Source organism: Ruditapes philippinarum, unplaced genomic scaffold (genome assembly GCF_026571515.1).
Source record: "Ruditapes philippinarum isolate M1 unplaced genomic scaffold, ASM2657151v2 ctg3039_1_1_1_1, whole genome shotgun sequence".
NCBI lineage: Eukaryota > Metazoa > Mollusca > Bivalvia > Venerida > Veneridae > Ruditapes > Ruditapes philippinarum.
In genome coordinates, this window is record NW_026855324.1 from 1 (window position 1) to 13,244 (window position 13,244).

Here is a 13,244-nt window from a genome sequence, read left to right on the forward strand (position 1 = left end):
TGGATTTCGGAGACTCTGTGATGAAATCAGTAAATGATTTGAAGATTCTACCACCTAGCTTATGCTCTCTTCCTCAGCAATGTATTTTATGTAAGATAGTTAATCTACCATCAACTGTTGGATCAAGCGGTCTGGAAAAACTGATCAATAAAAGGGTTGAAGTTAAACTGAATGGAAAGGAAGGTAATAAGAAATTCTATGTCATGAAAAGTCATCAATATCATTCTATAATATTAATATTACTAGTAGACTAGTATATTTTTCGAAAGCAAATTTTCTCATATGTAACACTATTAATTAAAGCAGAACATTGACAGATTATTAATTGCAATTGTATTGCAAATTTTAAGCATTTTATATAAATTTTGATTTAGATTTTGTTTAAATGTTTTTGCAGATGGAGTGTATCCAACATATGGGACAGAAATAACAGACAGACAAATTTTAGAACAGTATCAAGAACCTCAGGGGTCCCGTCCAGCAGTATTTAAAGGCGCAAGTAGTAGGACATTTGGAAGACCACAGAAAGACGAAACTTCATCTGTACAAAGGTAAGATTCATTCAAGGTAACGCTTGTGATACTGTAATTATTTTAAATGGACCTGTCCATCTCTCAGTCCAGACAAAACCATTCATCATATTTATATTTTCAGGGCTCGACACTAACGATGGTCCGTTAGCCCGAGGCTACCAATTTTCCCCAAGGACTACCCGAGTTTCCAAGCTGGGTATCCCGTCGGGCTACTCAAAATTTCAGTGACCTGATGTCTCTAAATTCACTAAAAATAATTAATAAAATAACATTTTTTTAGGCTATGATTCAAAACGAAAGATAAATTCATCTTACTAGTAAATAATTAGCTAGTGTCAGTCACAGCAGACGCATAATAGATTCTATTTAATCTCTATAAAGTTGCGAAAAGTGAAACCGGAAGTCCAACTTAATTGCCGATTTTTCCAGCCTACTTCAATAGAATTCTTTGTCTATTAAACATTTCAATGAAAATATTTGCTTATATTGGAACCTATTCAAGGGTTTTAACTTAAAAGAATATGATTTGTTGATTGGTGTAAATCACACTGACAATGATAACCAAAATAAACGTGTTGTCTGAAATAGATCTAATTTCGGATGTAATTTATTCGGACATGAAATTATTGATTGGGAAAAAATCTCTTTATAAAAAAAGAGAAGAAAAATGTTTAAATCTCTTTAAAAAAGAGAAAAGAAATATTCTAAAGTATTTGTAATTGTCTTTGCCATAACTTCACAATGTTGTCAGCATTTCTTAATCATGTACAAGCAAATGTAAGCAATAATGCCAATACATGTATATGAAGAAAACAATTGTTAACAAATACTAATACCCTAGGCATAAAAAACTAAGGCAATATAGTTTGATTAAATGGCTTTACATTTCTGATTTTGTGTTTAAATCAGGAACAACAGATATTAATCTAATGTCCCTATTTAAATCTTCTGACAGTTAAATAACTGAATTACTAGCACTAGTAAAAGTTTGTTATTCTGATATTTTGTTGTTTTATGTCTGACAAAATAAGTTTGTAGAATAAATCAATTAGAGTAAAGACAAACATATTTTGTTCTTGTCCAAGCTTTTTACTTCTGTTTTGAATTTAAAAACACATCTAAAAGGTCATACATTATCTATACCTGAAAAGTAGATTTGTAAGCTCTATTGAAATATTTTTTTTTATACAAAAGCCAGGTATTACATAAATTTAAAACTGACATACTTATTTAGCTCATATTGCCAATATATTCTCCCCTTCCCTATAAGCTGTCAATAATATAAGCTGAGCTGATTGCCTAGCAATTTTATTTGAAACACACCATAGTAATTCCTTAGTAGAACCCTTTCAAAACCTATTGACTTTTGTGTGTCACACTGCCATATTTTATAACAAAAATATGTAAAAAAATTGTTGATGATGACTTTGAAGAGCTCAGAGGCTAGCCAAAACCTACATCTCATGCAGAGTAAAGCTTACAAACTTTTACTAGATCTTATATGATTTAACTATTGGTGATTTTTTCCAATAAATTTGAAGAGATCTCATGCAATTGTTTTCTTATCTTCAGATACATACACTCAAAATGCATTTAAATAGAATAAGAAACATTTTTTTATGTTTAAAAATGAGGACTACCTAGATTTGCCAAGGACTACCTGATCCTCAAAGTAGGTAGTCCTTCTGACTACCCCTAAAAAAAGTTAGTGTCAAGCTCTGAGTTTGGGGGGAATTTTTTAAGAATTTAAGTATGTACTGACTAAATAGCAGGTTAAAGGTCTATCCTCTTTGTATTGATCAAACAAGTCTGCTGAACAAGTTCATGGTAAGTTTTACACTCAGTGCATGTTTACAACTACTTTAAAAAGTAAAACAAAATTTTTTTATATCATACCAATGAATATGTTGAATAAAGCGTCTTCTTTTTATCTCAATAATACTTGAAAATTATGAACAGCTTACTTCAGAACCTTAATCTACCAAATATGCGACTGAATATCCCACCAAAATAGTATGTATATTTTCCCTCTAACAATTCCCCCTCGATAAAATCGAACAAAAAAAAATCAATAATTATGTTGTTGCTTTCGAGTATTAAAATCAATCTGTTTCACAGTGTTTTTGTCATTGGAATATTGTATGTCTTCACCGGGAGACTTTCGTCCTCAGAATGTTTCACAAAAGCAAGTCATATTGAAAAAAAAAAACACCACTGATATTTAAGTGGAATTTTATTGTTATTTGACCAAAAAGGAAAAAAATTCCCCATCCGCCAAAATCCCCCTGCTGAGGGTAGCAACCAACTTCTTGTAAATTGGATTAAGGGCCCAGTACTTGAACACAATATTTTCAAATAGAGTGTTATTCATGTAGATTATTTTTGGAGACATTCTGTTGTCAAACAGTGCTAATATTTTAGTTGAGAAAGTACTTCTTGCTGAAGAAAAATATATATATGTACAGAATTCAAGAACTTTCTGTGGGTAATTGCCTACATGTACATGTCAGATATATGATGAACCTGCTGGGATTGAAGCTGATAAGAATTTGCTTCCAGTTCAGTGTTATTACAAGTCCGGTTGCACCTCTGTTTCGTCTGACGGGGCTCTATACTGTTGTGTGACTTGATATACATGTAATTTGTAAATAAAATTGATAAATGGATATTTCCAAAAATTGAAAATAGACAATACGTTTTAAGAAACTCGGCAAGTTAAGGGTTAATGCTGGTTTTTACTGAAGAACAAACATTAAATAATGGTACCTTTCATTGCATATTGTTTAGAATTTGATACCTTTTTAGGTCGTTAGGTTGAAATGCCATACGATAATAGATGTTGTCTGGAACTCCTCATATGTGGGCTTTTCCATCTAATCGCGGGGTACAAACAACTTTTTACGGTTTTAGATTCACTGTACAGCAGGTCAATGCATTGCATTTGCAGGTGTGAAAGTTTGTTTGTACCTGGGACAAGGTGGGAAAAACCCACATTTGCTGTGTTTGAGAGTATCCCTATTAGTTTATTGTTTACACCTAAAATGCATGTGCATAATGTTTACTTAGAAATAAATATATCTTCATAAGCTCTCATTTATTTACTATTATAGGGAAATGAAAGGGAGGAAGTCTTCTGGAAATGCTTACACTCAACAAGAAGTTGTAGTCAATTCAACACAAGAGGTTATGGTTACATATGTGAAGAGCCCAAATAACTTTCAGGTACTTTCATGCCACAGGAATTTATCCTTCTTGCATTCTTGTTCTGATGTTTTTAAGCTCCACTTTTCAAAGAGAAAGAAGAGCTGTTATTACCCACTCATTGGTGTAGGTTCACCTGTTTGAAGGTTATGTTTCCATTTACTAACAAAGTAAATCATGTAAAATGTTGCTGAATATGTTGTCCATACAAGAAAATTGTTTCTCTTTATAATATTTGGATATTTCTTCAAATTTTTTTATTTGAATTGATAAAATCGCAATAGTATCAAGAATGATGTGTTATGTTCAACTGTTCAGGTTGTCCTGGAGAAGATGACTGCAAGTCTGGACTATGTGATGGATCAGCTGCATGAGTACTATGATAAACTGCCACCAGGCTCAAACAAGTTGGTGAATCCTACTCTTGGTCAGGCTTGTGTTGCCCAGTTCACAGATGATAAAGGCTGGTACAGAGCCCTTGTTACAGGTAAAATGTCATAAATCATGAGCCTTGTCTGCAGGGATTATTTCATTACAAAGATTTCTATAAGAAAAGTTGTTGAAATCTGCTCTAAAACTGTGAATAGATTTTAAGTATTGTCTAGCTGACCTCAGTGAAGGTTGTGAAAATTATCTTGCCATTTGTTGAAAAAAACACATCAATTAACCATTGGTATGCTTTGGTCTTAACCAATGACAGCTCTATCAAAAAAGTCTCATCTTTTGGAGCTTTTAATCATATTCTCTGATAAGTAATACAGACATTTGTTTTTCTTGATTAAATGGTGCCATGGATTATATTTTCAGGTTTGATGGCTGATGGGCAAGCAGAGGTTATGTATGTTGATTATGGTAACAATGAATATACGGAAAAAGATGCTCTGAAGGAAATACAACAACAGTTTATGTCACTTCCTGCACAAGCTGTCCAATGCCGTCTCTCAGGTAAAGCATGTTATTATGTCTCCCCCACCTCGGGGGGAGACATATTGTTTTTGCCCTGTCCGTCCGTCCGTCCGTCCGTCAGTCCGTCCGTCCGTCAGTCCGTCCGTCCGTCAGTCCGTCCGTCCGTCCATTCTTCGTTTCCGGACGATAACTAGAGTTCCTTTTGACCTACAGCCCTCAAACTTCATAGGATGATTGGTCTTATAGAGCTGATGATCCCTATTGTTTTTGGGGTCAGTAGGTCAAAGGTCAAGGTCACACTGACCGTTGGTCAATTTCTCGTTTCCGGATGATAACTAGAGTTCCTTTAGACCTACAGCCCTCAAACTTCATAGGATGATTGGTCTTATTGAGCAGATGATCCCTATTGTTTTTGGGGTCAGTAGTTCAAAGGTCAAGGTCACAGTGACCGTTGGTCAATTTCTCGTTTCCGGATGATAACTAGAGTTCCTTTTGACCTACAACCCTCAAACTTCATAGGATGATTGGTCTTATAGAGCTGATGATCCCTATTGTTTTTGGGGTCAGTAGTTCAAAGGTCAAGGTCACAGTGACCGTTGGTCAATTTCTCGTTTCCGGATGATAACTAGAGTTCCTTTTGACCTACAACCCTCAAACTTCATAGGATGATTGGTCTTATAGAGCTGATGATCCCTATTGTTTTTGGGGTCAGTAGTTCAAAGGTCAAGGTCACAGTGACCGTTGGTCAATTTCTCGTTTCCGGATGATAACTAGAATTCCTTTTGACCTACAGCCCTCAAACTTCATAGGATGATTGGTCTTATAGAGCAGATGATCCCTATTGTTTTTGGGGTCAGTAGGTCAAAGGTCAAGGTCACAGTGACCGTTGGTCAATTTCTCGTTTCCGGATGATAACTAGAGTTCCTTTTGACCTACAGCCCTCAAACTTCATAGGATGATTGGTCTTATAGAGCTGATGATCCCTATTGTTTTTGGGGTCAGTAGGTCAAAGGTCAAGGTCACACTGACCGTTGGTCAATTTCTCGTTTCCGGATGATAACTAGAGTTCCTTTAGACCTACAGACCTCAAACTTCATAGGATGATTGGTCTTATTGAGCAGATGATCCCTATTGTTTTTGGGGTCAGTAGTTCAAAGGTCAAGGTCACAGTGACCGTTGGTCAATTTCTCGTTTCCGGATGATAACTAGAGTTCCTTTTGACCTACAGCCCTCAAACTTCATAGGATGATTGGTCTTATAGAGCAGATGATCCCTATTGTTTTTGGGGTCAGTAGGTCAAAGGTCAAGGTCACAGTGACCGTTGGTCAATTTCTCGTTTCCGTATGATAACTAGAGTTCTTTTTGACCTACAGCCCTCAAACTTCATAGGATGATTGGTCTTATAGAGCAGATGATCCCTATTGTTTTTGGGGTCAGTAGGTCAAAGGTCAAGGTCACAGTGCAGTGGGGGAGACATGCGCTTTTTTACAAAAGCATCCTCTAGTTGTATATTAAGTTTGTTAAGATCACAAAGGGGGCTAAACCTATTTACACAGGGTTTGTACAGTCTTAAATGGTGCTTAAATTTGAGTCCCTTTCTTAAAAAGTGCTTAAAAATGAAAATAAGTGCTTAAGAAACCTTGAATTTTTTATTACTCTCTTGAAATGTCCTGAAAAAGTGCTTCTTTTTTTACATTGGATGTCTGTACGAACCATGTTGTAGTATATATTCCAGGACAACAACATGTAAAAAATTCTATTAAAGGGAGCAGACTTGATTTTGAAGTGTTCAGTTTAAGACAAAAAAGTCTCAGTGCTTGTCAATGTAAAAGCACCAGAAGTAGTTTTCTGGTTAGCTTGTAAGATAAGATGATGTTATTGTATTGGTTTAGTGTTCTCATATAGATAAGCCCCCCATGGTTACGCATTTAAACGGATTCATTTCTATTTTCAGTCGTAAATGTTTATGATAATTTTTACCGTTTAATCAAAATGACCATATTGTCTTATAAAATATCTTAATCCTTGCCTGTAATCATGAATTCTATCAATTGTAATTGGTTTATTCCAAAGTAAAATACGGAAAATAGGTATTTTTAACCCTCTACACAGCATTACCATGCAATAATCGCTCGTGACATAATACAGATTTGGTAAAGCTGATTTCCCTTTGATCTTTCAAAAGAGCGCAATGAGGATACAATGCAGAAAATATGTGCTGAGTCGGACATTATTATTTGTACTTGTGTTACAAATAGAAAGTAAGTCATCATTTGGTGACTTGAATACATTGTGGAAGTACCACAGTTTAAACAGTATCGTTTCGGTTCTTAGCAATCAGGGCCAAAACACCATTTTATGGGAAGGGGCCTCAGCCTTTTTCTTGGGGAAAATATGCATGATTTTGGCATACTTTGGAAAAAGGTGTCTCATATTTAACACAAAAGTTTAACAAGTTCTTCAAAATAGAAAAGCAAAAAGCACTGGGAAATACTAATAAGGCAGTAAAAGACCTTAATTCAACACCATCATTTAATTTTGTTCCAACTTCTATGGGAAATTTCAAAAGAGTGGGGACCAGAGGGGACTTTAGGTTTACCCTCCGTCCGTCTGTCTGTACGTCAGTCTGTCCTTCCGTCCACAAAACTGGATCCCGCGATAACGCAAAAAGTACTGAAAATATTTTTATGAAACTTGATATATGGATAGATGGCAGTATGGAGATTATGCACGTCTTTTTCTTTTCTTCCTATGTTGAAAATTCTGGTTGCTATGACAACAAATAGACTGAATTTCAAGATTTCTGATTCTAGTTTTTAAGTTTTTTCACTATAAGTTCTTTATTTCTTAAGGTATTTTCTTCAAACTTTAAATATAAGTTGCTAGTCATCAACCACATCATATGGGACAAAGTTTACAACTCTTAGCACAAAATTTATCAGAATTACCTCCCTTGAACTTAAAATTTTCATGAAAAAAATATTGTTTTTTTTAATAACTTCTTTTTTTCTGAATGTATCTACTTCAAACTTCATATATATGTTTCTTATTATCACTCGACATTTGTGAGAAAGTTGAATACTCTAGCAAGACTATTTCCAGAATTATGCCCCTTTTGAACTTAGACTTTTTTTCAAGAAATTTTTTTCGAGAAATTGGTAATTTTTACTCCAATTTCTTCAATCATGATAGGATTTTCTTCAAACTCCCACATCATAATATGACGAGGTTTATAAATCTAGCATCCATATTTCCAGAATTATCTCCTCCTTAAACTCTTTTTAAAAATTTTGCTTTTAAAAATGTTATATTTTGATAAAAGGGATGTTTAAAAAATAACTGTAGAGTGTCCTTCAGTCCGTCTGTCTGTACATAAAAACTGTTTCCTGTGATCACTTTTAAAGAACTTTTTCAACAAATTTACTTAAAATAGAAACATACGTGAATTGCCAATGGTCCTTCAGAATGTTGCTGGGGTTCTAACCGGTAGGGAACTTGTGGATTGCTTGCAATACTATGATAATTGCTTGTTATTGATAGAGTTATGCCCTACTATATTATATTAAGATACAGATTAAGTTGCAATCAACATGTTATTGAGTGCCCTGCCTTAGTGGAGCTTTTGTTTTATTATAGGTGTGTCATCATCACAGGGCTTTTGGTCCCCGGAACACATTGTACAATTCACAGAAATGGTTGAGGAACAATCGTTTATGGCAACATTTAAAGCTGAGCTTCATGAACAGGGACAAACTATGTATAAAGTGGAACTTGTTGACAAGAAAGGCAATAATATAAACCAGAAATTTGGGACAATGACTGGCACAACCTGTTCTGAGGAAGACAGTGGTCCCTGTTCCAGATCAGTCTCTGCTGGAAAATTCGGACAGTCCATCAAAGTCACGGTAGGTTTTCATTATGTCATTTCATACCTTTGGTTTGTAAACAAAAGAATATGTTTCCCGAGTGTTAGAATCTTTTCAAAAACAGGTTAACTTGATATTTACTCTGAAAATTTGAGTCACCCCACTTTAAATGTGAGTACAGTGCAACCTCTTTAGAGCTACCCTTTGTAGAGCAATAACCTCTGACATAATCAGTAATTTAGTATAAATTCTTCTCAAAATGAGACTTAACATCTCAGAGCAAGGCATCTTGGAAACTAAAATCTTTGTGTCTCTAAAGGGGTTGCTTGGAAAAGGTTGTACTGTACAAACATTACTTTGGAATTGAGACAAAACTTCAATTCTTGTAAATATTTCATTGGTGTCCATTTCAAGGTACATTAAAGGACTACATTATTTATTCTTTTATATTCTTTTCATTTCTTTGCATTTTCCTGATGATAGTAAAATTAATTTGTTGTAAGTATACATGTACAATGTCTTGGTAAGTATTAATTTTACTTTTGTTGTGGACTTAATATACCCTTTCCATTGAGGGGAACTAAATTGGATTTACTTGTTGCATTTGTGCATTTGCTTAACTACTAGGAGTAACTATTTTAAACTCGGGGCAAATGTTAACTTTGCCTTGAAATATAATGATAAATGGACCTACATTCAATATCCTGTGTCATAGAGATGGTGGGGGTATTTGTCACTCCTGTGACTGCTCTAGTCTTTTTGTAAACCATTGTTTGCAGTAAACTAGACATGTTATAAAGACAAAGGTAAAATTTCCACAGGTTGCTGGAGGCGAGGAAGATTCTAATTGGGAAGATGGTGGAAACTCTGGTTTTGGTGGCAAAGCCAGATCTTTTGGTTCAGGCAGGCAGCCAAGTGGTGGATCTAGTGGGTTTGGATCGAGGTCTAGTGGTTTCGGGAATAAACAGAGTTCAGGCGGAAGGGATGGTGGCTGGGATGATAATGACACTGGTGGATCATCATCTGGTTTTGGGAGCAAAAAACCATTTGGAAGTAGTGGTGGAGATGGATTTGGGAGCAACGGTGGGGGTGGAAGTGGATTTGGAAGCAGTGGTAGGGGAGGAGGTGGCTTTGGAAGCAGTGGTGGTGGAGGTGGCTTTGGAAGCAGTGGTGGTGGAGGTGGATTTGGGAGCAGTAGTGGGGGCAGTGGATTTGGGAAGTCTAGTGGTTTTGGATCCAGTGCAGGTAGTTAAATTTTCATTTAATAAATTAGTTATTCTTGAATTATGTGCAATTGCCAAAAGAAGTTGTTGTCTTACGACATCATGTATTATATAAATTGAAATTATATAAAACAAGTTACTGTTTATTATCTGAATTAAGCTTTAAGCTGCTGAATTTTGAACTGTCCATTTCAAGTCTTCAGGATTCTAATGTAAAAATACAAAAAATGAGCTACCAAATAGTATAGAGCATGTTTAGAGAGCGCAGTTGTTCAAACTTGCCTGGCACTATACTGGTGGCAAAGGCTATCGCGTTTGAATAATAGCAGGTTAAGGAATACAATTTCTTTGCCAAGAAGTATAAGATGTGGACAAACATACTTGCTCAGATAAATGTAATAAGAGGATAGTTGAAAAATTGACCCTTTTGGGCTTGAAAATTTTGTTAGCATTTACATTTATTATAGAATATTTTTAAGAATAACTTGTAAGAACTTGCATGTTTTAATACACCTTTGATAGGTATCTAGGAAAACAGATTATGCTTGCTGAGATACATGTATGACCAATAAAATATGTTGAAATCAATGTTCAAACAAGAATAACAAATACGGATACATTTTGAAAATCACAATATTTGATCATGTATTGATGTAAGCTGTTGCAGTGTTCATTGTTTTAAAAGGTTAAAACTTATTAATAGTCTAAAGATGATAAGTCTTTGTGAAAGTTGCTGGTACTGTAAGGTCATTTCTAAATTGTGTTAAAATATGGCTCATCTTGGTTTAAAAAAGTTAAAATCTAGTTGCAAAAGAAATATTACAGTAGAGCCACATGATTTTATTAAAAATCGATATTTTTGATGTGAATGGTATTATATATTGAATTTGAAGGTGGTGGTGGAGGTAAAGATTGTTTCAAATGTGGAGAATCTGGACACTTCTCGAGAGAATGCCCGAATGCCGCAAAAGGTATTGTCACTTAAGATACTGTTTGCATGCATGAATGGTTTGCACTTTTTGAACAAAAGTTATTTGAATTATTCTGTTGTTGGTATTGGTGTCAGCATAAATCCTGTTTTGCATGCTACTAAATTTCAAATTAATTAAAAGCTTCCATTTGGAACTTTTTATCGTTGCCTAAGTTGACCAATATCTTAGGTATATCAAATACAGTAACCTTGTGAGGGCCTCTTTACTGATTACTAATACTTACAATTTAAGGGTTACTGAGGTACAGATATTTGCATTATTGAATCCCATCTATCCTCATTCTGCAGTTTAGTAAGTGGTGACTACTAACTAAGTTTAATCCTCACCATCATGTGTTTTCCTAAATCTAATCTATTTTGTGAAATTATTTAAGCCCAACAATATATATTTAACGATTGCATGGTCAAAACATCTCCCCCCGTTAAACCTAACTGTACTAACACTGTTTATATAGGTGGTGGCAGAGATTGTTATAAATGTGGAGAGAGTGGACACATGGCTAGAGATTGTACTAACCCACCTAAAGGTAATCCTCACTTGTTACATGTTAAATATTAATTATTGTGCTGAAAGGTTGATAATTACTCACAAATACAGTAAAAACTCAGGAAAAAAAAAAAGGACATGGTTGGGACTGGACTATATTTTCAGTTTAGGTAGGGATACGGTGTACTGAGAATTTTAGGTATTGACTTTCTTAAACTTATTTGTTAGTGGTTAAGCCATAAATTTCATCTGTTATGCTAACGAGTACATTTTGAATTATCTCTAAAAAAATTAAGGACCCTGAAAGAATGTCGGGTCTATGGATGAAATCCAGTTTTGGGCTTTATCCTTAACATAGCATTTTGAAAGGAAAGCTTGTGTAAAACAAAAATGAATATGATAATAAATGAAGGTTGGGGTGTCTGTGGCCTAGTGGTTAAGATCATTGACTTCAAACCACTTACCCCTCCCTGCTGTGGGTTCGAATCCGACAGAGACTTTTGATTCTTTCATGTGAGGAGGCTATCCAGCTAGCTTAATGTCGGTTCTACTCAGGTGCCCGTTCTTGTCTGAAATAATGTTTGGAAGGGCACCTGAGGTCTTCGTCCACCAGTAAAGCTGGAATGCCGCCATATGACTTATAATGTGTTGGTGTGACATAAAACCCAATTAAACAAACAAATAAATGAAGGTTAGTTAGAAATTGCTGCCCTGCTATAAGTAATTGACATGTTGATGTTGGTAATACAGGTGGTGGCGGAGGCAGAGACTGTTTCAAGTGTGGAGAATCTGGACATATGGCAAGAGATTGTACAAATCCACCAAAAGGTATACATATCTTTAAATTCAACCAATTGTTACAGCAGAGCAGAAAGTATACAATTTAAGTTTTTCTGCTATACACATGTTACGAAAAGACATTAAATTTCAAGCAAAATTTATTTTTATGGGAAAGTAGCATTTAAAAATTCCTAATTAAAGAAGGAATACCTTTCTGAGAGCTGAGTATTCTGTTTGAGCATTCAATGCTTAACATTTTCTCGCTTTTTAGTACACCTGTCAGGCAGTGATGGCATGAACTATTAGGATCATTGGCTGTCTATTGTCTGCTCTGTTGTCCACAGTTTATTCAAATGATATTTAATTTCAAAATTGACACCACCCAGATTTTAATGGATTTTCCTTAAATCTCTCTCTAAACACTCAAATGCTAGGGCTTAGATATTTAGCAGGTAAACCTTTACTGAGTTTAAGTTACAGCCCTTGGGTCAAAGTTAGCCCTGCCCAGCAATGGGAGGGGGTTATAAATTTTCTTATATGTGTATAATTTAGTAAATATGTTTTTCAGCTGGTGGAGGTGGTGGTGGCAGAGAATGTTATAAATGTGGAGAAAGTGGACACATGGCTAGAGATTGTACTAACCCACCTAAAGGTATTGTTTGTATTTCCTATCATATATGTTAACAGAATATTGTCTGATCCATGTCCTTGATTACAGTACAAAAATGTTGACTATCCTGAAATGATAGGTCGTTTGCAAAAAAAATTGCTTCAAGTTGAAGGTCATGCAAAGTATGGTATTTTCGATGTTCTAACAACATTATTTTCATTACAAAAGAAGTTTGCAGCTCAATAGGTAGAGCATCGGTTTCTTATCAAGGTGTCAACACGCTCTGTGTAGACAATTGATCACTGACATTTAGTGTAATGGTAACTTATCTCACCAATAAAATGATGTTGGTTAGTAGGCAGGCCATAATGAAGAAATTGGTAGTTACTGGCTAGTTACCAAGGAACTGCGGTTAGGTGGCCCAACAGTAAGATATGATAACAAATAAATGTGTTAAAGGCAATGTTAAAAATCCCTCCAAAGAACCCTAGAAAAATATGGTCCATTTCTTTTCCAAGATCTAATATTGATGACTCTATATTTCAGCTGGTGGAGGTGGTGGTGGCAGAGATTGTTATAAATGTGGAGAGAGTGGACACATGGCTAGAGATTGTACTAACCCACCTAAAGGTATTGTTTGTTTGCTC

General features: G+C 35.1%; 1 protein-coding gene across 1 annotated transcript in view; it reads left to right on the forward strand.

Moving 5' to 3' along the window:
* Positions 1–2: 2 nt before the first annotated feature.
* The window catches only part of LOC132742952 (uncharacterized), a gene marked incomplete at its 5' end in the record, with an annotated part of 36,633 nt that continues 23,391 nt past the window's right edge, over positions 3–13,244 (forward strand). Inside the window, 12 exon segments of the mRNA XM_060731447.1 lie at positions 3–183; positions 398–551; positions 3,644–3,755; positions 4,053–4,221; positions 4,542–4,679; positions 8,277–8,545; positions 9,328–9,751; positions 10,623–10,700; positions 11,176–11,247; positions 11,958–12,035; positions 12,556–12,639; positions 13,144–13,227. Coding sequence (XP_060587430.1) covers positions 21–183; positions 398–551; positions 3,644–3,755; positions 4,053–4,221; positions 4,542–4,679; positions 8,277–8,545; positions 9,328–9,751; positions 10,623–10,700; positions 11,176–11,247; positions 11,958–12,035; positions 12,556–12,639; positions 13,144–13,227 — 1,825 coding nt within the window.